Source organism: Leptosomus discolor, chromosome 18 (assembly GCF_034619465.1).
Source record: "Leptosomus discolor isolate bLepDis1 chromosome 18, bLepDis1.hap2, whole genome shotgun sequence".
NCBI classification, from domain to species: domain Eukaryota; kingdom Metazoa; phylum Chordata; class Aves; order Leptosomiformes; family Leptosomidae; genus Leptosomus; species Leptosomus discolor.
Genome location: NC_141408.1, coordinates 7,840,669 through 7,867,833, shown reverse-complemented (window position 1 = coordinate 7,867,833; position 27,165 = coordinate 7,840,669). Strand labels below are relative to the sequence as shown.

The 27,165-nt window shown below is 40.1% G+C and overlaps 1 protein-coding gene across 1 annotated transcript in view; it reads right to left on the bottom strand.

The window, feature by feature from the left end:
• Nucleotides 1-27,165, bottom strand: part of BCAS3 (BCAS3 microtubule associated cell migration factor) — a 368,528-nt gene that overhangs the window by 187,965 nt on the left and 153,398 nt on the right. Inside the window, exons 20-23 of the mRNA XM_086475025.1 lie at nucleotides 26,937-27,037; nucleotides 11,558-11,658; nucleotides 7,789-7,985; nucleotides 6,402-6,499 (exon numbers count right to left, since the gene is read on the bottom strand). Of these exons, the coding sequence (XP_086331151.1) occupies nucleotides 6,402-6,499; nucleotides 7,789-7,985; nucleotides 11,558-11,658; nucleotides 26,937-27,037 (497 nt within the window). The remainder of the gene's footprint in view (nucleotides 1-6,401; nucleotides 6,500-7,788; nucleotides 7,986-11,557; nucleotides 11,659-26,936; nucleotides 27,038-27,165) is intronic.

Genomic DNA, 27,165 nt, shown 5'->3' with positions numbered 1-27,165 from the left:
TTCCCTGTAAACTATCAAAAATCACATTAGCAAGATGAACAAGGTGATCAACCTTTGGGGGATTAAGCACCTTGAATAACTTAAGTTGCTTAAAGACAAATTCAACCTGACACAGCAGCGTCTAGAAACTGTCAATTTTTGATTTTCACTTGCAGCTGTGAAACTAACTTGCACGCCACACCGTTCTTCTTTTCACAGATAGACACTTACGTGTCAAAGCACAGCCATTTAGAAGAGATAAGTTGCTTCAATTACTATGAGCCTCCTCAGCTAAACCAAAGGCAAACTGGGATGGGGAATAACAGTCTCCTCTGTCACCAGCAGGATAGCAGCTACACCACCCCCCATCACTACATCACGCTGCGCAGAGCGAGTTTCCCATCTCCAGAACAGCCAGACTAACCTACCCACAACCATCATCGGGAGCAAAAATAAATCAGTATATTACGATTCTGCTGCCTTTCAGTCAACTGTTCCCAAGCCCCTCCTTGCCAGTACACTTCTGCCTACAGAAAACACCCACCAGCGTTTCAAGACATTAATGCTACTCCATGTATGCCTGCAGCTGAGTCTTTTCCCAAGCCAGGCAACAATCCAGCAGCAAGTGCCCAGTCAGTAGTGTCAGGTCATTTTAATTTCTCTTCACATCTCCATAGTCTATAGGGCATAACCGTTTCTAGATGTAATCATGTATACTGCATTGGCATCTTAGAGCCTGTTGAAGTCAGCTCTGTCTTAAGGCTTTCCTCAAAAATCATCAGATAACGTTTTCTCAAACTAGTTTAAATAAATCAAGTTGAAAAAAATTTAAGTATGAGAATTTTGTACTATGCAGCTCACATGCACACACACGTTTAGCAAGACAGGAAAACAGGATGGAGAGAGTATGAGCACATGCAAGGGTGCGCTACCGCACAGAGAAAATAAAAAACCCTGGAGCATATCCCATGCTCTATCACCATTCCAGGAATAATACATAAAATGTTTGTCAAATAAGTAACATAATAAGTGTTTTAAATGGATATCATATTAACAGAATCGGCTCAGGACTTATTCCAGGAAAGAACCAGAACTTAAACTCAAATTTAAGCTGACAGAATATAGAAGTATGAAACAAGCAGCGCTGGGTATGCGTTTTTGCTGTCACTAAACAGGTGATGCCCTCTAAGAACAGCTTGCTACACGACCGTTATTAAAACCTCTCAATTGCTGTGAAGAATAGACCAAGGGCCAAATCTCCTTCTTGGCTTCAAAGCTCAGCATTATACTCTGAGGACCTGAGTGCAATCTCTATCTGCAACAACAAACTACCTTTATACCATCCAGGTAATTACAGGTTCAGGTCAAGGACTCCAGACCATATTGATTACATCTCTCTGCAACAAGGACCCTCCAGCACTGGCCGGCTCCACTCAAGCAGGGCAGCTCAAGTATCCGTGACGCCAAGGCTCCCCGGGCCCTACCAGCGCCCGTAATGGGAAACCAGCGGCCGCTCAGGGCTGTCAGTTATTGCCTGTGGCAGTAGGGACAGCCTGGGAATTCATAATGTTGGTGACTTCATCTGCCAGCTGCATTCACACATCTTTACTACCTGAATAACTGATCTCCGCTACTCCAAGGCAGCACTTTCTGGTGTACAGCATTTGGGAATAAATATTTGATCACGCATACAACAGAAAAGAGCTCAGATGGTTTAAGGTGTGACAGCAGAAGTGTTTATTAAATTCCAAGTGAGAGCATTGCTGGGCAGTAAAAATTTGTCCCATGGTCCCTATCTCACAGGTGTGGTGATGAACAATAAAAGATACTTCATGGGCAGAGGGGAGGGAGGGCAGGCCACCACCCTCCCCCACAAAACCCAAGTCAATTCTTCTGTTCATTAAACCCTCTGCAGGCAACAAGCTATCTGGCCATGACCAGCCAGTCACACACAAAAGAAAGGGAAGTACTAAATTACAAGCCAATTTTAAGTGGGCATTGATTGAAGCAACCAGAAGAAAGCTTAGTATTGTCAGAGTTTCATACAACAGTAATAAACAATCTTCATTAAAAAATGATGTGTGCATCCCTAAGAAGCGCAGCGCATGCCAGGTTTTAGAGAAGAACATAAAGGTTCCCCCTGCCCCACACTCAAAGAGAAAAAAAAAATGCTCAGGATCTTTTTCTTCTACAAATTAATTTTATTAAAATCCTTCCCACTCTAACTTTTGTATTTGTCCTAAGCAAGAAAGAAATGGAGATCTCCTCCAAGCAGGAAAGGAAAAGGCTGATGGCAAAACGGAGATCAGACAACTTCTTTGTCAACACTTTCCTACTCTGCTGACAATGCACCAAAATCATTACTTGACTGATGGGGACGTGTCAAAAACCTCTTTGTATCAGGGAATACACAAGGCTTTTCATAAACACACACACAGATGCACACACATTTTTTTAACTGAGCAGGATTGAATTAACAGCTATGACTGAGCATACCTGAGTACCTGAGCCCTTCAACACATTTGTTACAGTTTAGGGGAAATGCTTGCCCTTACAGACTCAATGCAGCTGTGCGATCAAATTTACTGTGATCAGGAACTGCTGCGAAGTCTTTTCTCTAGAGGTTTTCTGTTTCTGAAAGCACAGAGGTTTTGTTCCATACAGATAAACCTCCCTACACCCTTTAATTCCTGCATTATTTATTACTAGTAGAGTTCCATCAGGTTTGATTTTTAAGGTATGTAACGTGTATAACATGCATCATCCATCCACAGGTTATAGTATAAAAATTCAGAAAGGTGCCTGGAAATATTCAATTACACGTCTGGCCTATGCTTGTATTTTCTAGATTAGTCTCCATCATTCCACAGATACCCTCTGCTAGCCGAAGATCCTCTCTAATGCTCGTCACATCAAAGAAAGGAACAGCATTCAATGCACACAGGTAATGTCACGTCTTCAAATCATGCCTGTAGAGTGGTCTCCCGAGCTAGAGTCAGGTCATTCACAACAAATATTATTATGGGGTTTTTTGCACTACAGATTTCTGTCTCAGGGTTGGCTGGTTTGGTTGTGCGAAGCGTGTGACCTTCAGCTGCAGCATCTCCTGCAGACAGGGCACTTGTAAGGTTTCCTTCATCTAATGAAGTGTTAAATGGGACCTGACTCACTAAGACTTACCCCACCTTTGTTAAACCCAACACAACCAGCTGACAGCCTCAGCACTTCTTTGGACAGGATGGACACACAGACACACCAGCACACACACCTGCTCGCTGCACGCGGCGTGCATTTACTGTGCGTACAGTAGTGGTTCTTTTGCTGCATTATTATTAAAAGCTTCCTGCTTCAGAAAGATTTAGACTCAGTGTTGTTGTCCCTTTAACGTTTCTAACTGCCAATCTGGAATAGCATCTGGAATTACAGTGTGTTTAATCCTTGAGGGCATATTCTCTCTATGATGCATATGACTAAAATGTGTGCATCGAGGGACAAACGTCCAGTAGCTTTAGGTGACTACAGTTTTGCAAACTTTTCTTAAAGATTCAGTTTGGAAAAAAAAAAAAAATACCACCACCTTAGGAGATAACCATACTGAAATACACATTTTTCTTAATTTATCCAAATAATGTTTACAGATACAGCCATCCACCTTGAAAATGCCGTCACAAATTTTCATTAGTGATAATAGCAATAGAGTTCTGTACTTTTTAAATGAAGATTTTTGCAAATGATCTTGTGAGAGAATACTGTCAATAGCATACCATAGTTTCCCAAACATGCGAAAACCATGATCAAAAAAATTACACAAATTTCCTATTAAATGCAACAACAAGAGCTGTCACCAGTGGGGGAGAAGGAAGGAAGCGATCTAGAATGGCAGAATAATGGAAGATGATAAACATGTACTTGAAATCTTTTGATAGGGAGAACAAGTGATGGAGTTAGATAAGAAGAGGCGCCACGCCGGTTGTATCTCTAAGCAACAGGCAATCAAACAGCCAGATAGCATCTTCATAAAGTGCAACAGGCTTGAGTGTACGGGTCTAAACTGAAGAATCACTTCCTGGTTCAGTTTAGGCAGTAAAAATTTATGACCTACTTAAAAATCCTTCAAACCTAAAAACGTATTTTCCAATAAATTTGTTTTCCATAAAGAATGTAAGCCATTTAGGGCATGCCCTGGTAATAGCAGGAAATGAGAATGCTTACAGTAGTGGACTATAACACAAAAAATTGCAATGTCTTACATGAACAGCATTTAAAATAAAACCTTTAGATTAGGAGCTGAGCTTAACGTAATTTGCTGCACATCTCAAAGGTGGGAAGAGAAGAAAGTAAGCATAAAATACTCTTCCCTTTGCTGGGCTCTGTTACAAGAACAGTACGAGATCTCAAAAAGCAGTGTACGTTTGCCTTGTGTCTCCTTTACTCTGTAGCAGAATTCACACCCTTAAACCATCACACATAAACTGGCCTATCTACCCTAAATTCAGACCAGTAATTTCTGCACGGGAAAGGACAAGGATCAGGCAATACAAGAACTGCAAATAGCTGGTAAAGTCCCTGAATCAAAAATCAATTCAAATCCAAACTGTCTGGCAGTGAAGTTAAATAATATAGTGCTATCAGCATGGCCCTAACAAACTCCATGTATTGTTTATAGGAAACTTATGAGGTGTTATAACAAAACTGAGTCACTGCTGTACAGTAAATATATTTCCAGCGTCATAACAATGTATACAGTTGACTTTGGCAATTTTAATACGGACGCACATGTTAAAGGCATTACCAATAGAGCTTCATCACATTCACAAGAGCCATTTCATATTAAGGCCCCATCCACACTTCAGGAAAGGTTGTTTAGCATTGAAGAGGTACAGTCCTATGCGTGCAGTTCATTGTTTCTATTGTAGATGGAATAACACAGTTTCAGAATGTGGTTACAGAATGGTTATATTTCAGAATTATTACATATCCCCGTTACAGGCAATGGCACTGCTCCCTTCACCCACAAAAGGAAAAAAACCCACCACCCCGATAACCCAGATATCTCTATCTGTATCAGCTGGCACAGTGACAGTGAAGAACAGCTATGCCACTCTGAACCTGCAGTGTCAGATACACGGACAGAAGAACTCCTATGATTCCAGCTTGTAGCCTGTTAGGGGTAACAGGCATAGGTGGACTAGGCCAAAAAGTCATAACTGATTTATTCATGTTTTCTTCTGTATCAAACAATTATTTTCAAAATTACTTCATCATGTAGTAAAACAAATAAAATTCCCTTTAAATAATCAGCATCAGATGTTTGTCTAAGCTCAACATGAATTAATTTAACAAGTTTTAAATATTTGAAAATGGAATTTATAACGACAATCCTCAATATCCAAAGTAAACGTAGTTATTATTGAACTCAGTTATAAACACATCTAAGAAATATCCTGTAATACCCAAATAAATTAATTTGGCAAACAATGCAGTATCTCGGACTCAGAATTTATATCAACAGCAAACAGAGTCTGGAACAGGAGCTTTTATTTTAACTCTCTTTAAAACAACCTTCAGAAACCAGTTTCTGTATGTGTTACAGTCTCTTTTTACAGTTTAACCTCAATCCAATCAGCAGTCTCCAGGGATTTTCAAATCACTAAAGATTAAAATCCTCTCGGACTTGACTGTTTGACTAATGCCGTGTGTTTAATAATTCTACTTGTGAGAGATTTTATTTGACAAAATCCTGCTGTGTGGACCCTTCAGACGCTATACAGCTGTACTGGAATATAAAGCTCTGCTGTCCTTGTTTCTTTATACAGACTATACCCCACCACTGAGAAAAAAAGAAGAAAACTTTACAGTACATATATTACTATGTTGATATTAACAAAACCACTGCGGTATTAAATTTACACGCTCTTTTAGAGCGGAGTAGTGAAAATGTGCCTATTACACAAACATTAGATAAACTACCCTGTTGTCTTGACTGTTCACAGAAATCAATTACGTTTATGATTACATTTCAATGAAAGCTATTTTGTAAATGAGATGGAACTGCAATATCCTATGCGGCAGGCATTCATTAATAAGAGCATTTAAGTGTTAGTATTTGCAAATGTTCTGCTTTTTAGTTTAGGCAGTTTTTAGCATTCTATAGCTCATGTTAACCTTAATGTAAATACTGTGTTCATATCTTATGACAATACTGTGACTTCAGATCTGAGCGATAAAAAAAAAAAGGCATCATTATGGCAGCTTTCGGTAAGTATTTGTATAAGACAGCACTTACCCTATTGTGCAGCTGAAAAGCATGATATCCTTTTAAGGACATGGCAATGGTTAATAAACATGTTGCCAGGCAAAAAGAGACAAGATTGACGAATGCCACGAATATCAAAGAAAACATGAAATCAGCATGTTTCTACCTGAGGTAGCATCGATCACTGTTGAGACTCCTCTGCGATCAGAAACTGGACGTGATGACCCCGGCATGCTAACAGGTTCTGAACGAACTGGCTGAATCCTAAATAACAAGTTACAGTTACCACCTGTGCCAAAATCATTGCTCATGAGGGCTGTAATTAAATCACAAACCTGAATCAGCTGCACCAATTAAGCAACTACTGATTTTTAAATCAGCCAACTGTTGAAAACTTTTGTTTTCCTTTGCTTTGTGGAGCCAAGATCTTGATAATCCACCCAGAGACGGACTGACACTTTACACAGAGTGAGTATCTCCATGCTATATCTCAGACATGGGCTCTCAGAAAGCCTCAAAGAGAAAAGCTCACCGTTCCCAAAGTGGTTAAAAAGCCTCTCACCCTCCTAAGCATTTTCTGTGTCAGTTTAGGAGGAGACACATTCATAATTGTCCACTCTTTTTGCAACATGTATCTATATTAATTTTTTAAAAATTTCTGCTTTCTTTCTGCATATGTATACATATATACAATTAAAAAAATAATGTATTTAGCAGCTATATCCTTACTTGTGGGAGTAACTACGTGCAAGGAGAAATCACACATTTCAAACCTATGTATTTTCAGTCCAAGGACAATCTGCCCAGTTTTAACGGGATTAGTCACATTATCCACCTCTCTTGTTTTACTCAGAAGAACGTTGTCCCAAACAATTCCAGTCCATACCACAGAACTTTGGACTTCAAACCACATGCAGAGTCAGAAGCACGGAAAGTCATTAAATCTTGAGAGTTATCAGACAGGGCACAGGAACACACAGTGCATAAAGCACTTCTACAAAATCACTAGCTATCAGTAAATATAAACCCACATTTACCTTCGCTCCCCTTCCTCCGCTTCCCTAGGCCCACCCCCTGCCCCCCAATTCCAAATCAGCCAATGTCCAAAACCAGATGAATTAAATATGTGAAAAAGAATTACAAGGAAGCAAAGGAAGGGAAAATAAAAAAAAAAAACAGGGAAGGGAAAAACATTCCAGAAGTTCACTTACTGTTCCAACAGACTGACCGCTTCACGGTCAGTATCTAACTCTACGACATAAAGCTCCCACTCATGTCTGAGAAAATGAATTTCATAAGCAATGCAGAAACTGTGAAGATGCTGAGCAAGGCCACCAGACTTTGTACTGTCTTTCACTGTCATTTACCCAAGAAGGGGCAGCAGACGTCTGGCTGGATGAATTTTTATTGTTGTCGAGTCACACGCTCTTCTAAGACTTTCATCTGGACAAGCTTGACGAAAACTATTACACGTTCTACACAGATGGCCTCATTTAAGGCAAGTTATTCACACAACAAATGTGAAACAGCTTGGAAACTGATTTTATTTTTACCTGAGACTGTTGAGATCAAGATCATCTGTATCAAAGTCCAGAAGAGGCTGCGGGGTATCACTCGGACCATGCGACTGCAGCACTGAAGAACTGGATGAAATGACGGTAGTTTGGCCCGAGGGATGGATTGTTTTGAACTGGAACTGTGGGCCCATCCATAGGCGTCGATGAGGCCCGGTGTGAGTCACAATTTCAACCTGTAGGAAGGGAATATGGGGAAATGCTTAACACAAAACTGCGACTTAATGTAACGAACAGTTCCTTCAACACACCGAACCCCCAGAATCCTGCTGTTCTCAAGCAGAAAGAGTGTTTTGTGCCATCGGTTTGGAGGAACACTGAACAAGGGAAGGTTTGGAATGCCTTTGCTAGAGAGCGATGCTCTAGCCAAAGCCAAGAGCTTCTCGCAGAGCCCTGAAAGCCCGTGAACCACCAGCCTGAGGACACTGCACCCTGGTTCTTAAACTGACAACCAATGCTCCATCCTGGCCATGACTTCGCCTGACGCTGTTCATTCCTCCCTTCGCCGCTATGAAATACATGCTATAACCTGAACACTAAAAAGCTACTCCTGTGGCAACAACCCGGGGAACACATTTCTGTCTGCATCTACAAGGGAGCAGACAGAGGAACTGGAAGTCTGCCTCCCCCAGATAACCTCGATCCTGACCAGGCCAAGGGATGCACTTTTTAAAAGCAAGCTGTTACAGCTTTGTTACGGCTGCTTTCTAGAAGTTCACACATCAAACAGCGCTGCTTCACATGCATACAGTGTGAACTGTATTTCAAACCAAAGCCCATAATTGCTGTTGGCATATCTGAGGATACCGCTGGCAGAGACCGTCTTGCTGGAAAGGAACAAGATTTGTAACAGAGCCCAAGGTGGAGCGCGCTGTGAGACACCCAACAGCCCAGGTCACGCTCCTTACTATGCAGATGTCACATAAACATAGACGTGCAACACATGGGGTTTAGAAGGGCAGCTACGCACACACTCATATATTCATTTAACCGAAATTCCAGCAATTAGGACAGAAGTAAGGGTGTTTGCTTGCCATGAACAAGCAGACATACAATAGGTGTCTATGGGATATACATGAGTATGTATGTTTAAGCGAGGACGTACACTCAGACACACAAGCTTCCCAGCTCCATGCCTGCTTCCAAAAGGCACAGGTGGTGTGTCTTACAAACAATAATTTCAAATATTCCAATTTTCCTTGAGGTACTAGCTCCCAGTGAGGGTCCAGATATGAACATTTGAAAAATAAGTTATTTCAGTAAATGAAGCATCCAAAATATTTTAAAAATGTCTTTTCACACTGATAACTATAAACCTGATGAGTACCAATTTTGGCAAACTCTTAAATAAGCCAACTATAGGAATGCAAACAACCATGAAAATTTAAGAGGGTAACATTATTGGAAACCTGTATGTTCAGGAAAATTTGGCCTTGTAAATAAAAGGGTAAACAAAGCATAAGTCTTCTGTAATACAATTTTAAAAATCAAAAAGAGCCTTTAAAGATCAGAAAAAGGAAACACGAAAATATTAAGTTTAGCGAACTCATACTTCTAAGATGACAAAAATAGACTATTACATTCCTATTCATTTCTGCTAAAACAATGATCAGCTTCACAGCAAAAATGTAATTTAGTGAGGAAATTAATGGAAATATATTTGTGTATATATATATATGACATATGTGTACTAGTAGCAATTCTTAACTCTTTAAGAAGCAATTTAAAGCACTGGATAATGTTGTTCTAAGTTCTCTGCTAACGCAAGACGACAAATGCACAGCCTATTTAGCACTATTTCCATCTCTGCATTTATCTTAGCGTAACTCGGATCGACTGTAGACGTTTCTGAGGCAAGTAGCTTTTATGTAGCAGTGTAAATTAGGCCACAGATAAAGTAATCTGTATATTTTAAGCTTGAAACCATCAGTGTCACAGAGCCGAGAGGTAAACAGATGCCTTTGCAATTTTACTGAGGCTACGGCCAGATGTTCCTATTCACTCTCCTGTTGTGTGCAGGACAAACATATTGTATCTACTTCACACTGACAGCACACATTACCCACTGTTCTAATTGAAAAGTTGAAGTGAAGGGCAGTGTTTTTTCACTGCATGCTGTTACTGTTGATAACAACACTTTAATTTTGAAAAACATACTTGCACTTTAGGCTTAATCTAAAGTGGCTTGCTTAGAGAACGCTAGCATCTTCATGCTCAAAAGAGCTATCATCACTTTTTTCACTTAGCAAAAATTAAACATTTTGGAAGCATTCACTGCATTATCAGTGTTCTGTGACATCGCTTCGCATTTTTTTTTCTTATAAATATACTTACTCTTATAGAGGGATAGATGTGATGAAGTTCAAGCAGTCTTAAATTCCTTTGACATCTTATATCTTCCAAGAATTAGTAACAAACCAACCCCCATCACGTAGGTTTACCTTACTCTCCTTCTCCTGAGGTTGCCTGCTATACCAGAAAGTCACCAGAACAGTAAAATAATCTAAACTACCCAAACGGTTCTGGAGAGGGTAGGTGGGAAACTGCAGGTGAAATCCTGACCCCAGTGAGCTCAGTGATAAAATTCCTGCTGACTACACTGACTGAGTAGTTTCACCATCTTTCTGCTCTGACAAATTAGTGACAGCATAAGCAAATAAGGTACATCAGCATACAGCCACATCTGAAAACTCAGGCCAGGTAAGTGGATTCACGTGAACAGATTCCCCAATGAACGCTGCTCCTGGACTGGCACATGTGGAAACCTACCTTCTCATTTTAGGAAAATGCTGTGTATGATTTATTCACCAGTGGGAGAAGCAAATCACATCCATGAATATTTCATATTTATGCCATACACCCCAGCAACACATTTAATGCATCACTCCCATAACAGCATTGTTCTTAAACCAAAGGAAACCCACCTAATTTTTAAGGATGAATTCCATGTATCAGGTACCCTATAATTGCTTTGGTAAATCCAGAGCATTTGTAATTTTTATTTACTTATTTAACTCTAACCTTTTATTTCTAACAGGAACTAATCCTCAGTGTATTATTCATGACCTACATTCTTACACTGAAGTTATGTTTTGAGCCAAACAGTCAAGTATATACTGAGTTCTTAAAGAGAAGCTTCATCGACTGAAACGAAGGAAGAATAGATAAAACTACAAAGATTTAACCTCATATAAAAATATACCACCAAGGATGACCTTTTTAAAGCACTATAGTATTTCTGTCTAGCCATAACTCAAAGGAATTATCAGTAGGAAACGCAGTAGCTGATAACCAGGAAAAGAAGGAAGTAAACCAGTTAATTTACCATTTTTAGGCTAAAACGCAGTAAGTATAGCACAGGTCACAACTGAAAGGGCACCGTCATTTTGCCAAGCCAACTTCCTTTATCCGTGTCGCAAAATGCCCGTGTCAGGAGAAAAAGGCAGAAAGCACTTTCTGGGGCCAACTTAAACTTCCTGCTTCATCCTGAACCTCCCAAGGACACGACTTGTGCTAGTAACGGTGGGGGCTTTATATGGCTTTTAATATAGCTTGTATAGTTTGTATAACATGTAAAGACCATCAAATTCACACCATGTTAAGTCAGGAGTGAAGCCAGTTTTACATACAGCAATACCCACGGCCTACTGGAAGCTTACTCGTGATTCTGAGGAAAGTTGTGACTTTTACTTCCAGTGGGTACGATTACTGTTCTGCTCCTGAACTGGAAGGCCCCCCAAAGGCATACCTGTGAAAGCCACTCTTCGTCCTCTTGCCCGCTGTGGTCAGATGCTAAGCTGTCATACGACTCATGTCGAGTGATCGGCCCAGGGCTCCCTGGGGGAACCACTGAAAAAAACAAAAAAACAAAAAAACAAAAACCCAGAAAAATGAAAAATCAGATTTACTGTTAAATGCTTTTAAAAGAAAAGCTTTTTCAGCACGTTAACAGTACAGCAGCATATATATTTTCCTAAATCTGCCACAATATGTTGGAGCACAGAAAGAGCTCAAATATTGACATCAAAAGCGATGAAAAGATTTCTGTTCTTTGACTTGAATGTATACATACAGCCACTATGATAACCCAACCGGCTTTGCTTCTTTTAACCTTAAGTACTTAAGGAACATACAGAACTGCCAATACGGACGACAACCATCTGTCTTGAGGAATTTAACCCTGAGAAAAGCCGCTATCCATGATGTAAGCCTTTTCCACAAACTCCTCAGAATTCGAACTGTGCTAAAGCACATGGACAAAAGCTATCCTGAGGCACTGGTCCACGTACTGACTTCGAACACAGAATACTTCTAAGACTTCATGAACTGAATTACCACTCTCATTTTGACATCAATGTAGTTAATTTAAAGCTGGCTTCACAATCAACTTGATTTTTAGGATGTGACTTTTTTGCAATTTAACTGGAAGTGCTTCACTATTGTCTTAGTGTCACCTTTTCATTACAGCAGTAACAATATATTAAGAATCCATAACAAAGCAGAGTTTGACATTTAGTTTGCCACAAGGACTATATACTGAGATTATTTCACTGAATTGCAGAATACCAGAAATTCTATATTCAAGCCTTGCATTGCATTATAGGAATACTGTATAATAATTTTGGACAGATAAGAAAAACACTTTTTTCAGCTGCAGGCGACACGGATAACTAGAAAGAAGCATTAGTTTAAGCTGAGGGACAAAATCAGCGGCTACTAAACACAACACTCCAGACACCACGTCCAAGAAGCCCATAACCTCCAAAATCCTTGACGCTGGAGCATCTGCTTCCAGTCACTACCAGAGATTCGAGAGAGTAAATTTTTGGTTTGACTCAACATCAGATCCGTGCACAGTGCTCATCGGCAAACCTTTTCTTGACAGCACCATAAAAAAATCTTACATTACTATAACTGCTTAAACACCCACGTCTCTACTGTTACAAACAAATAACCTCAATTCACAGATCAAAACTAAGTGAATTTTGTTCTTCCATTCACTGCTCTCATTTGTCTTCACATGGACTCACTGCAATGGAAAAACACAAATTCTTCAGCTCTGTAGACTGCACGATAGCCAAACCCACTTTTAAAATTATTACCATATATACATACAGCAGTGGGGAAAAAAAAAGTAATTCACAATTTAGTTTTCAAATGCTACCACAAAAAAGAGAGAGAATCGTAGACTCATTATCGTAAAGATTAGTATTTCATGATGCCTAGTCCTCGAGTGATTTAAACGTGTGAGCAAAGCTCACAGCCTAGCACTTTACTTGCTACGGTGGTAACAGTGTGCTGCTCTAACTAAAACGTCACACTTGAGAAAGCTGAAAGAATTTAGAAATAGTAAAATGCGAGCAAGCACGCACCCCAGACAACAAGACAGGAGGTATTTTTCATTTTATTGTACCTGCTTACTGTCAGGGGCCTGTTGGGAGGCCTGGATCCAATACCAAGAAACCATACCCACTTTGAGGGAAGCGCAGACACCACAAAAACAAATTAAAAGAAGCAAACGCAACAATGGTATCTTTACTTCAGCAAAACAAGACAGTTTTATGCTATAGCATTAAGATACTGGACAATCCTAAAATTAAAACCAATACTTTTACATTCACATAATCTAAAAACGACTCAAAATTTTTAAAATTGATTTTTTAAAACTATATTATTACAGGGTTGACCTTTATGTGTCAAGTTTCCATCCACTACAAATTTTTACAGCCATGTTGTAAACCCCTAATAATAGGAGTTTATAATGGCAAAGCAGACACAATTGTAACCATAAATACAGAACGGCGCCTCTGTAATATAAACAGCACAGGGTTTTCATAAATCCATACGCTATACAAAATAAAGGGATTTTCATCCTGTTTGTACAAGTGGGTATCAGAACCCAACCTCAGCCACGGGGCCATTTCTAACACCTCTGTGTTGCAGAGCGTCCTTACCCTGAAACCTGCAACGCACCAAACTCAGTTCAGGGCGCACCTTACCAAAGAATTATTCCAAGTGGTATATACGTTAGGGCACAATCTTACGAAGTGTCAAGTTTTTCCCACGAGATGCCACGCATCTGCCACACTCATTGCAATCAACGCAATTGTGCCTGCACGGAGGCGCGCACACACCCCTCGGCGACCACCGGCGGTGTTTCAGCAGGGCCTGTTCATCGGCTTTCAAGCTCATACAGAAACTACCGTCAGCTGCTTCATTACGCCCCTGACAGACCTAATTCGATGACTTATGGATGCATCTGCCCAGCCCGTACCAACCTCATATTAAGGGAATACACACACCTCCCTGGGTGACGACTCCCAGCAAGTATCTGAATGGGGAACCATAATGCCCACACTCCCTTCCTTACCGGTCAAGTTTATATTTGCAACCGTCGAAGCAAAAACATTATTTTGACACGTTTTGCTGTCGCTCTAATCTTCCCCATATCTCCTGACTCCCCTACTATAAATTCTACTGACTCAGTAATGCCTGTTTCTGAGGGCACGGCTGATCAACTGCAGGCTTTCCTGTTATTGAACTCTGCTAACAAACTGTTCATGACTCCAGCAGATGTTTTTGCTTTCAAACCAACGGGAACTTTATGGACTGTTCTGAATTTTTTCTGTTCTTTCTATCCCAGGGGCAACTACTAGAGCTGTCAAGATTAGGGAAGCTGCTATTCGGTGACTAGCTGCAAACACGCTAGCCCAGGGAGCAGCATCCACCCTGCTTTCTCACCGTATTTCTCCCTTGTGTAATACACTTACATTTTACTGGAGATTCAAGACAGCTTTATGCTCAGAAAGAAACTCAAATTTAAGAACAGTTTTTGTCCTACATTGTATGCCTTTTCCTGAGGGACCACAGCCTTGCACACGTCTTGCAATAACACCCGTTTCAGTGCAGCTTCAGAGCACAGCGTTAACTCTTTCTACCAAAAAGTGACGACATGCTGAATTCCACAAAAAAGCCCTGCCTTAGAGTTCACCAGCAGGGCAACAGTGATAAAGCCTTAGCTGAGGTCAACCCTCAGTAATTTATTTTGCTATTTAATAAAATAGCATTTATGTACCACACCTATCACAAAAGCAGCCATTTAAAGAAAGTCTGGTTTTGATAGCAGGATCCCATAATGATGGTCCCAGCCTTACCACAGGCAAAGCAAGCTCTACTCCCACTGCCCTTAGTGGGAGCACGCAGTGTTCTGCGAGATACGGCCTTGTAAGACAAGTGATCCTTGCTGGAGACCTGCCATCGCTGTACTGCTTATTACGGATACACATATGGTCATTTTTTTTCATGTTAAAAATGGCCTTGAAGTTCTAGGAACAAACATGTTCTAAAAATGTAAACCCGATTCGTTCTTCATTTCTGGGTCACACACCTCTTGCATTGGTATCAAGTTCCAAGACGAGATTAATTTAAGCCCAGAGGGACATTTCCAGGAATTCGAGCTCAAAAATAATCTTTTATCTTCCAGCTTAATTCTTTGAAAATCTGAATTCACACTGAACATTATGGAAGCCTCTTACACATCGGCGAAGCTACTCTTACGCCGTAACACAGAGTTTTTACAATTTCCAAAGAATTTCGCTAGAATGCACAATAGCAAATAATAAAAATCCAAATTCTTCAAAAGCTTTGCAGCAAGCAGTGTTTTTTCTTGCGCTCCTGTAATTTTTCTTTCACAATGGCACACACATAGACAAGAAGCAAGCCCTTGTTGCACAGAAATATTTTACTGGCAATTGCAGGTGTTTTGTACCTTCCTAAAATAATAAGTTTAATGTTTTGAGTCTGAGCTATGCCAAATTCCAACTTCTTGCTATTCTTACATCAACATCTGGAACAAACCTATATCAAATATCAGAATGCAACTGAATTTGTTTAATCCAGAAATACACAAATGTGGAAATTTGTACGACTACCCATAGAGTGAAAAAGTACAAAGAAAATCAGTGTTTACTACAAATCTAAGGTAGAATTAGAAAATAACTTCTGTTTATGCAGTGTAACAGGACATGAGAGTCTAAAGTCCACTTATAAATGCTAACCACTCCATAAGCAAGCATTCAAGGTCACTTTTTAAAAGCTGGAGTGTTACCTACAGCAAAAATCAGAGCTTTGCCATAAATATTTGGCAAGGGGCAAAAACACATCTTTGAGTTGCTCAAAAATAATAGTAGCGCCTTTAATCTCTGTCCTCCTTCAAGTGAAAAGTGATCTGCATCAACTCTAAATCTGGAATATATTCCTGTCCATCCAGCCTGACTAGCTGCACTGAATCACTCCATATTTAACTAAGGAAACAACAGAATCTCAGCAAAAACACCTTCTTTCATGACTTGAACATTGTCATCTCATTTTCTACCCTCAGAATCAAAGGTGCAGGTGCCTACCCATAATCTAAGGTAAATTTTTTAAAGTTTACAGTCTCCCTTCTCTGCAGTTATAGGATTAATCTTACTACTATATTGAAGAAAGATTATTAAAGGCTAGGGTCTGAAAAAAACCACATTACAAATTCAGTCATTTGTGTGATAATTGTTAGTGCCAGGAAAAACGCACAGAAGTGATTTTGGAGACAAAAATTTCTACACAAGCCAAAACAAAGGCTGAAATACAGCTGAGCTGAGACTCCTCTGGAACTCCAGGACCCAATTCACACAGTTCAATGATTAAGTATGAAAACAACCCCATTGTTGTGAAACTTTGTGATGATATTTAGTGACAAACAAAGAAAACAAACAATTTATATTAACCTCAAATAATCTGCATAAGCGTTCCTGACACGTGAGCAAGACCTAGACAAATACAAGTGCTTGATGAATATTGGAATTAACAAACAGTGGGTTTGTTCATAGATGGGCTAATTACACAATAAATACCTAGACCTAAGACAAATCTTCATACATTCGAAGATTATAAATTGCCATCTTTCAGCAGCATAGAAGTGTTGGAGCAAAGAAACACTACAGCTCAATTGTAGTGTGCGCACTTATGGTTTTAATTTGCGAACAATAAATCATTAGTTTTACTTAGTTCCGTGTACTTCTTGAACCAAAAGGTTTTAATTTTCTCATTTATATAAATAAGCTTTACACAATTCAGTTTAATTGAGAGTTATATATGAAATTCCCAATGTGCTCTTCTCTAAGGGATGTATGTTTGTCCAAATCAGAGAGCAAACAAAGGCATTTGCAGACTATAAAGACTATTTGTTCTGTGCTGCCTGCTGTACACATGCCTGCAGACACCCAGAGAGCTTTCCTTTATTTCAATTGAATACACAAAATTTATAATTTGAAATAAGATTCTAACATCTAGTAGAAACAGAAACAGTGTACTCAACGAATCAAACTCTGAAGCCTACCCTGTGTCCACGTGCAGTCTCCAGTGAGGTCCATGACAAACAGGTATGCAGAATGAAAATCACATATCCCTTGGTCTCATACAAATCACACACTAACATCTGATTTTGATGCTTTTTCTGTGGTTCCTAAGCTGTATCTAAAATGATCATAGGTGGTTTAGAGACCGGAGATAATCATATGCTTGTCAACAAGCTTCAGGAATACTTCTCTTAAAATTAAGCTTCACCATTTGAATGATTTACTTCATGCTACTTCTGACACTGCTGGCACATTAGTGACGTCGTGTTACCCATGTCAAGCAGAACGTGACATTTCTGGTTTAGGTCTGCATGCAGCCACCTCAAATTCAAGAGGCTCACCTTGTTTCCATCTTATAGATGTGATCTCACTTCCGTCAGAGGTTGGTTTCAGACTCTCACAGGCAGATGTGCTACGTAGTTCAAGTCCAACAACTGCTTAGCGAGTTTTACTGCATGCATGTTCCTAAATCTTCTCTTACAGCACATAGCTCTATGCCTGCTAGCTCTACCTCTGCTCGAGTTTGACAATCGAGTGAAGCCCAGATTTTCATTTCAGACAGAATGCTTACAGCCATGTTTTAAATAAGCTGTTTGTAGTCTGGTGATATGCTCTATGTATTTCTACTTGTGGCTCTATGTTACTGAACAAAGTTCTCGTTTTAATGCATTTTTCAGCTTGTAAACTTCTGCAGGAGCTTGCCATGCAAATTAAAATATCCTCTTTTACTCCAAACTTCTCCCCACTCATTTTTTCCCCTGTTAGAACTTTCTGACGTTATTGTATGCATAAGCATCATAAAATTAAGCTAACGCCCCCCTGTAAACCAGGAGTTTAGCCAGCCGAACAGTTATTTCACACCACCAATTGACTTACAGATTTATTCATTCATTCTTTGTATATTGCCCACAGTTTATTAGGTGCTTTATAGACCATCCATTCTCTGTATCGCACTTTACTGTTAAAGGAATAGGTAGGTCTATAATCAGGACATGAATTCTCCTCAGATTCTCCCAGGTTTGTTGACTGCTTCACTTGCTCCTTACATTACACTGGTCTGACAGTCAAGAGCCTGGCTTTCTTTTTTCCCCTAGAAGGCGCTGATTAGGCGTTCAGGCTTCACCATTACTCCTGGTTGCATTGCAAGCCTGGTATACGTTCACTGCGCTTAACTCCAGGTTGCATTTCTAAAGTTCCCATAGGAAACCAGTCAAGTACAATGAACTTCTAAAGCTGGGCAGAGCTAGAACCTGGTATTACTCACCACACAGAGCATCCTAAGGCTGTTCAACACTTTAAATGCTCAGACTATGAGCAGACTATCAGTTCTGTACCGACGGATAACATCTATTCTTTCCCGAGTTAAAGAATAATTTCAACTGCATGAACCGATGGCGAAATCCATCTGATGGCCATCTTTAAAGAATTATGGAAGAGGTAACTATTTCTATAATTCACTGACTTCAAAAGTATGTTTGACATTATTGTCGGGAAAATTATGTTAACCATGGATTACTGTTACAATCAAAGTATGTAGTGAGAAGTCAAGAGGCTTAGTAGTAAATTTTCAAAGCGGTGCGTGGGGATTTACCCGTTTGACTCCCATTAACGTCAATAGGAGTCGCGCGGCTAAATCCCTGTACACTGCTTTGAAAACTGACCCCTTCGTGTTGATGGACCCCTCTCTAAGAAGTTCCAGATGACCATGTAAGAATAGTAAAGAACTATTTCAGCATGTGCCCTTGTTCATTATTGTTGTTTGTACACATCTGAAAGTATTTTAATTCCTATACGCAGGGCTGTTTCCAGCATTTAGTTTATAAAATATGGATTAAGACGGGCAAGTACCCAGTAATCTGATGAAGCCATGCACATGCCCAGGTGTATATATGCACCAAACACTTAACATACATTGCCAGCACCTTACATAGTTAATTTCTATCCACCTCATCTATATTATTTCACAAACACCAATTATGGCTGAAGAATGTACCACGATTCACTCCACTGCTCATACGCAATGATGCAGCTCTTTCATGAAATGACATCTGCCCTGCTCCTATTTACCCCAATCAGTCCTATGCTTAGTCAGAAATTAAATTTGCTTCCCTTTACCACTCGACCCTGTATCCTGCAGGGAGCAGGAAGTGCAGGTTACAGTTTTAGGGAAGCATAGTTTTCCCTTAAAAAAATACCTTGAACCACAATTTCATTAGAAACATCTTTTCTGGAACGGGAAGGTGATCCAGATTAGCTGGCGATCTGTTACGCCTCCAAGTGTAAGAAGCAAACCTGAAAATTCCATTTTCGCTGTTTGTGACTACTGCCAGAAAACCCCAAATACTTCTGACAACTCCGTAAGAGAAATGCACACTTGGAATCAGTTTCACTTTAAATTTTTTAACTGTAGTGTAGACATAAAATACATATTTATAAATTAAATATATTTGAAATGTGCTACGGTTTTAAACACAGGAAAAAATTCCAAATACGAAATATTTTTTAAATTGCCAAAATTCTTCTACAACATATATTATCTGTATCACTTGCAGTTATGTGTTCATATATATATATATATATATACACACACACACTCTCATATTTTCCTGTAATATTTGGAGAGAATACCTGAGTCAAGATAAACACTTAAGAATTAATTTTCTGAAATCCTGAAACTCATTTTTATATACAGAAACGTCCTCTTCAAAATTTCAAGGAATTATAAATTTCCCCCCAAGGATCTGAATTGTTACAGGACACCTGCATGACTCCTCTGAAACTACTGATGCAGAGACCCAGGAAGCTTTTTTTAAAAGTACGTTGTACTCTTAGTATATGGCACTAACAAAGTAGAATTTCATGAAAATGATCCACTAGCTAGAGGCAGTTTCAAGTAGAAAGAATAGTAACGGCAAACTGAGAATCTAGAAAATACATATAAAAGAATTCCCATCTGGTTAATAAATTAAACACATGTACCCAAGTAACTACATGAAATCTCAGCGGTGTGCTGGTTGTACACAAAATACCAAAATAGCATAACGCAGTTTCCTATCTTCAAGTGGGCTGCGCTAACAACTAACGAAGGGTGAGCTGCGAGGCTCTTGCTGAGAATGGGGAGGGGGGAACCTGGCAGAACCATCGGAATGGAAGACGTCCTGTGATCAGGACCAGAGCTCTGCCATGCCCACCTCGTCAGGCTTGACTTTTCACGCATGGTGCATGCTTCCCTGCAGCTTTAAGCCCGTAACGCTTAACTGACACAATTTTGGGGAAAGACCCTCATCTGTGGCGCACAGGTACCTCTGAAAGGCCAGTAGTTCAGGCAACATTCATAGGATCCGTACACAAAAATAATTTAAAACCCCCACACCACTGCTTGTTCCAGCTCCTCTCCAGGCTCCACGGCATAGCAGCTCACACAAGCTCAAGAGGGCTTCACCCACTTCAGGGTACGGTCAGAGAGCTTTGTTTAGATAGACTTCAGCCGTGGGTTATGTTAAACTGGCCAACTTAGCTCTGAAGTGCTAGCAGTGCTGTTGCAGAACCAGTAAAGCCCAGCACAGCCACCGTCACGGGCAGCTGAGAGCACTAACTGCTGAAACTGCTCCAAAGTCGCGTCTGACCGTGGCCACGCAGAGATGTCACAGAAACAGAGCAAAATGGCTTTGAACACCTCATAACTACACGACAGCGTAACCGTTGTTACAGAACGGGCTCTGGTTTTGATCAGTATTATTATTTGAAATCGAGCTCCGTTGTGATAGACATTGAACATACGGCAAGACACAGCTCTCGCCTCCCAGAGCATGCCACATACTCACTCGCAGTGCAGTGGGGTACACATAACATCTGTGGGGAGTAACATACATTCTTTCATATCAGTGAGAGAAAGGATACACTATTAAATACACACACACAAAAGAGCGCAGGAAGAAAAACAGAGGTAGAAGGCTGAGAAGTGGTAGAACACCAAATATAATTATCAGTCCCAGTTCATTAGCCTGTTACCAGACCACCATCACGCTCTGCTGCGCACAGAAAAAGGCCTGCAGACCAGAATGACCAGATTCCTCACTGTGTCTGCTCGGTGCAACTCGTATGGCAGCGGTTTGGCTACGATTACATCTATTGTAGCTTGTTTTTCGTGCTGTCTGTCTTCATAGCACATATTCACACAGTTATTTAATAGTCTCCACCCTTACTCTCAGTCCTCCTTTCCACTGCACACTATTCACTAGCTCTATGTACGGAATTTTTATTTCCATCAATGGAATGTACAAAAGGAATATAAAATATGCCATAAAGAACCGCAATGTTGCTTAGAGACCAAAGTCTTGCTCAGGGTGCACAGCTTTCATTAGAGGGAGCAGGAAGTGCAAACATGATGTCAGAGTTACAGAGATTATCTGTATAAATTGTGTTATCATTTAGCCCAAACAAACAGTGAGGAAAGGCTAACCCCCTCCCTTTGAAGACAATTAATAGTTACCAAGTTTGACTTCTAACGAAAGCCATTTTCAGTAAAATGCAAGATACGCACAACAGTTGGTTCAGAAATGAAAATCTTTTGTAACAGCCAAAAGTCAAAGGCAGCTATAAATACAGACCTCAATCTTTTCAAGAATCTCTTAACGAAGCCTATAAAACTGATTATATCTTCAGGCCTAACTCAAGAGCACATTCTCACTCAGAAATAAGTAACAGCCCTGCAAGTATGACTGGGAGACCAGTACAGGAACAAAGAACGAGAATACAGAGTACTGGTTCGATTCCTAACATCGTGGAATGTGAATCACATTGCATTTAGAATAAACAATTAATGAGACAGCAGAAGCCTCAGCTACATGCCCGTTTTTCTGAGAGAGAAACAATTTCCAGAAGCGGTCAGAGTGGGATAAAGCAACACTGCATCATTCCTTTTAACACAACAGAAATGGTCTTTGATTATTTAAAAGCCAATTGCAAAGATCTGTCTTCAAAACCTCCTATTGGAGGTTTAATAGCAAAGAGGTGCAAGTACACTTACCAGCAACACTACAGTAAAGTAGAGACTTTTGTTTTAACAAAATCTATATTTATACGATTACATTTCCTATGGTTGAGGGCAGCTGTAATTAATGGATTTCCCTCCTTCCCCTAATGCAGTCATTTGTCAATTTAAACACAGAATGTCCAATCAATTTTGATGTATTTAGTAAGCAATTTGTCAAAGAGTACTGCATACCAGTTAATATATTAATTCTTGTCATTGGCCTGCTTCTGACAACTGCATGCCATCTCCATAAAATTGGTCCTGATGAGCCAAAACTCTTGCCTGGAATGTGAAGGTGCCCTTTCCAGAGCCAGAGGAGAGAAATCATATCTCATTTTATTCAATACCTTTTTGGGGCAGTTTTTTGTCTGATTTCAATTTTTTTTTTTTTTTTCATTAAAGTGTTAATAGTTCACGTTTCAGCTCTTTCAGCTACAGTCCATTCCCCAGTGCAGTGAAACAGTGAATTCAAAGAGGAGGGGTAAGGAAGAAAGGAAATAAGTACGAAATGAGGATGTAAGACTTGCTGCTGTTACGCAAAGTTACCTATTTTCATTGCAATTCCATTACGTACCGTGCATATGTCTGTATGAACTCAAACATGCAAAAATAGAAGGTACAGAAGTCAGACAAAGGAAACACGGGTTAAGTCAATCAAATATGTAAGACTGTGGGTCACAGTAACATTAGAAAAAAACCTGAACACAAACAGCAGATTGTCACAGACATGAAAAGCACATCCTAACAGGTACCTCGAGAGTTTGTACTACCAGAAGCATCTAATTCCTAAGTACTAAACAGCAGGAAGCAAATAGTATTTAAAAAAATAAGTAATGATGAAACTTGGCAATTTTCTGAAGAAAGCCAAGTCCTTTGCGTTGCAAGTTCCTGCGTGTACCAGACGCCCTCCTGCATGTACGCATGCACTGCCTCACACAACTCTCCTCCTGCTGTCAGGTCTGCCGGGACAGTCTAGTTACACCAGGTGATGGTATTTGTGTTATAGGAAAAACATCTAGGAAGAATAAAACGTGACTTAAATTTCCTTCCTCTGTTGTGATTAGATTTAGGAGTTGCTTAGAACACAGGCAAAGAAAAAGGCAATACCAGAGGCACAAATAAGGTAAAATATTACATATTAAATCTGAGAAGGGTAGGAAACATCTAGCACCTAACACCCAGCACTGAAGACCTGAGGACTGTAATACATCCAGGGGTTTGCAGGATGAACTCTTACAAAAATGAAACCAAGTCTGCTCTGTCAGAAGGCGAGGGGATTCTTGGGACCGGTTATTTTTACTCTGACCAACAGCAAAAATCCAAAACTGTTAGAAGCAGGACACCGACGCGTCCCGCAGGCCAACAGGTTGTGGAATTTAACATGCAAGTTCACTTTCAAGCCATGAACTTACAGAAAGGTCCAAATCTCTCCCTACCCACTTTCTTCCCTCTCTGCACCAGCCATGGCTGTGATAAAGCGCTCAGGTAGATACGAACTGCATACTCTGATCCAGGTTTCTGCAGCAGATGTCACAGATGACCTCAAAGCAATGAAACAGCTGTGCTAATCCACTTACCAATACCCTTGGGATAAAGGTCTTGGACACTCGTACAAAATATTTCTTCAAACAATGGTTCCTTGTTACTTCCCTATTAGCTGTGAACACAACTTTAAGATTCTTTAAAAATATTAAAAGCTGAACTGAGTGTAAATAACTAAATGCAGTATTTTTAGAATATTCTCTTTTTATAACAAGTACTCATTGGCCTACTTTATATTTTTCAGAGACTAAGGAAGATTTTGATCCTGAGTTTTGGCATCAAGCTGCATATTTATGAAAACCTGCACAGTACAGCCCTCCAACCAGACTGCCAGACGTTTCATTGTTCTGTCCGTCTGCTGACAGAGGTACTCTGTGCTAAAAAGCACACTGAGTATTTTTCAATGACCCAGGGGGCAAAGGTCACTTATTATAAATGGATAATGAGACCTAATGCAATGTTCTGAGTGTGGACAAAGAAAGGGTCTATCCATACCCCCTTGTGACTTGGTCATTCAGGCTTTTATTTCCCCTGCACACTTAATGGAGCCAAACAATTGGCAGAAATGCTATACAGAAACTGAGAGAAACTGCTGTATTCTGCCCCTGATAGACAGATACAAATAGTGACCCTGAAACGGCGCCAGAATTCCTCCTACCACTAACGTGGCAGACAGATGTAACATTCACCCTAACCCCCTATGTAGCCATTTGCTGGCAATTAAACTTACTGACGGAAGGGACAGCACATCAAACCACAGGCTTCAGCTAATGTCACCCCATTACGTGACTGCAGGTAAGCAGAGCCAGGTAACGCCGGTTTAGCATGAATTTCATAGGGGGAAAGCGAACAAGTGCCTTGGGCTCTTTTGTGAGAATCCTGGTTTGACTCAATTTTTTCAGAAACTTCATTGAGTAGCTTCAGATAGAATAAATCCAGAAGGCAAATAAAACTTCAAAGAAGATCAGCTATACACAAACTTCTCTGTTAATGTCACTTTTGACTATGTTCTCTAGACTCTTTTTTTTTTGTCTTTAGAGTATATTATTCTATTTTTCTTTACATTCCACACCCATCTTAACGAATTCCTATTACATGAATTAAAACCTGAACTAAAATTCTTCACTGTATGATAAAGATATCTGAAACCAGAGCAGAGAATTTGGGGAGGGCAAGGAGAAGGAAGAAACCTGGCCCAACCAGGCAAGCTACAAGGACTCACAAACAGGTAGTGCTTGTGAATCACAGCTAGTTTTGGAGACTGTTTGAAGACTGCTCAGTATTGCTGTCTTCCCTGAAGACGCTACTTTTGACAGTCTGGTTAGATAATTCTACAAAGCAATAGCCTTGACAGCCCTAAACAACAATAATGCAGACAGCAATGGCAAGCAACAGCAATTAATCTAATCCTTTGTCTTACACAAGTATTTTAACCACTAACAGGCCAAGAGGGTATATATTAAAGGAAAAGTGCTGGAAAAGGGTCTTAACTCCACGTCCTTGGTGGCAGGGAACAGATTATCTTTTTCCTTGCAAACACGTCTAGCTAAACATGACTTACTGAAACACTACAGTTTCTGTGAATGAGCCTGTTTGCCTTTTTTACCTCCTTATCATAAAAGTTATTTCATGTCACCATCAGCAACGGGTGCATAAGCAATGGATAAAAATATAAATAGCAAAATGAATTATCGGCAACCTAAGCAGACTATGTGGCAGCAGCCACCTTAAACTACAATATGAAATTAGACCTATGCTCTGTAGTTAACAGTGTCTATTAAAGGCTTTGATATAAACTACAAACATGTTTGTTGACCCAACTGTACTCAATGCTTCAAAATATTTACATGAAAATTTAAGGACAGGCTTGCACACCTCATTTTAGACATATTCATTTGAAAATAGCAATCTGTATTCGTACAGTAAAACATTATGCAACCAAAATACATCCTCGCAATGACCTTTTCTCTCAAAGCAGAACTCACAAACCTATAAGTGAAAGTAAAACAACGCAGGAATCTAGCAAAAAATTCTACCCAAAAAGCACACCTAACACAGTGTTGTGCACTATTACTTACTTTTTCATATTCTTCTCTACCTTTCCAGTTTTCGTCCTTTTTTCTACGCAGCACGGGAAAAGGAAGGCCCTAACCTTGTAGGTTTCCACCACATTTTGAGCTCTGAGCGCATGCCACAGATGGACAGGTAGAAGCAACAGATCTAATCTGGTGCCAAGTGTCACTTTTACCAGCCACGTTCAGACATACCGCCTTTCGGCCCAGATGTCCACTTTCTGCATTTTAAAACGCCTGTGTCACACAACACGCTGGCGTTTGCTGCACTGACAACTGGGCAGAGGGCCTAGTTTCCCCATGAGTACCTTTACATATGCTAAGAGTTGTTCTCTTGTGAAACTTTGACTGTTATATCACTTTGATCTTGATTACGCCCTAGATAAAGAGACTTGCTACTCATCATTCATATTCTTCTCTTTCTCAAATTGTCAAAATAAAAAATGACATAAATACTCATTCGTCTATAAAACCAATATAAAATACAAGGGTTTATATCTCTATAAAATATACAATACCATATCATATATCTATAGATAGAGATACATAAAAATGTTTCTAACACGCAAGGCCGTGCATACTGGCTGCCTGCAAACGAGTGGCTGGACAAGACACAGGACGAGGCAGGTGGGCAGCCGTCCCTGGAAGCGATGCCAAGGCTCCCGAGGGAAGCAGCTGTCTGAGACTCTGGCTGGAAGTAGCCAAGCAATCAGGAGTTCCAGGGGAGGGGGGAAATGCAGATGGACTCGCTTGTCACTGAGTATTGAATTCACGAGAGGAAATGGCTAAAAGCATGAGAAGAAATGAGGTGAAGAAACCCAGCAGACTTGAGGGGATCTAGTGGGTCTCACTTGCGAGGCCTGCCAAGCACTCACGTTTGGGCTATACGATAGCCTCCCAACTTTGATTCATATCAAAAAGAAACTACATTTGCGACTCTATCATTACTAATGTAGTTGGTCACGTGAAGCCCTATTCTGGGGTAGAACACGTACTGAAATAAATGCAGGTGGGAAAACCAACTCAGAAAGTCACACTCTGATTAAAACGTGCACATAAGACAAAAGGTTGTCAGCTACTTACAGCCAGCAAGAAGATACTGGTAGTACTGTACGGCATCTGCAGCCAGGAGCAGTGGATGGTTCGCATTAAATGGTGGTTGGAGTTCATTCCACTGAGGAGTTCTGAGGTAAAACACAAGACTATTAATATTCAAGCTAATACAGAGAATGTAAATCAGTGTTTCTGTCATCACACGTAATTATCTATACAAGCTCACAAAATGTTTGTAATTATTTAAATTAGCTTGTTC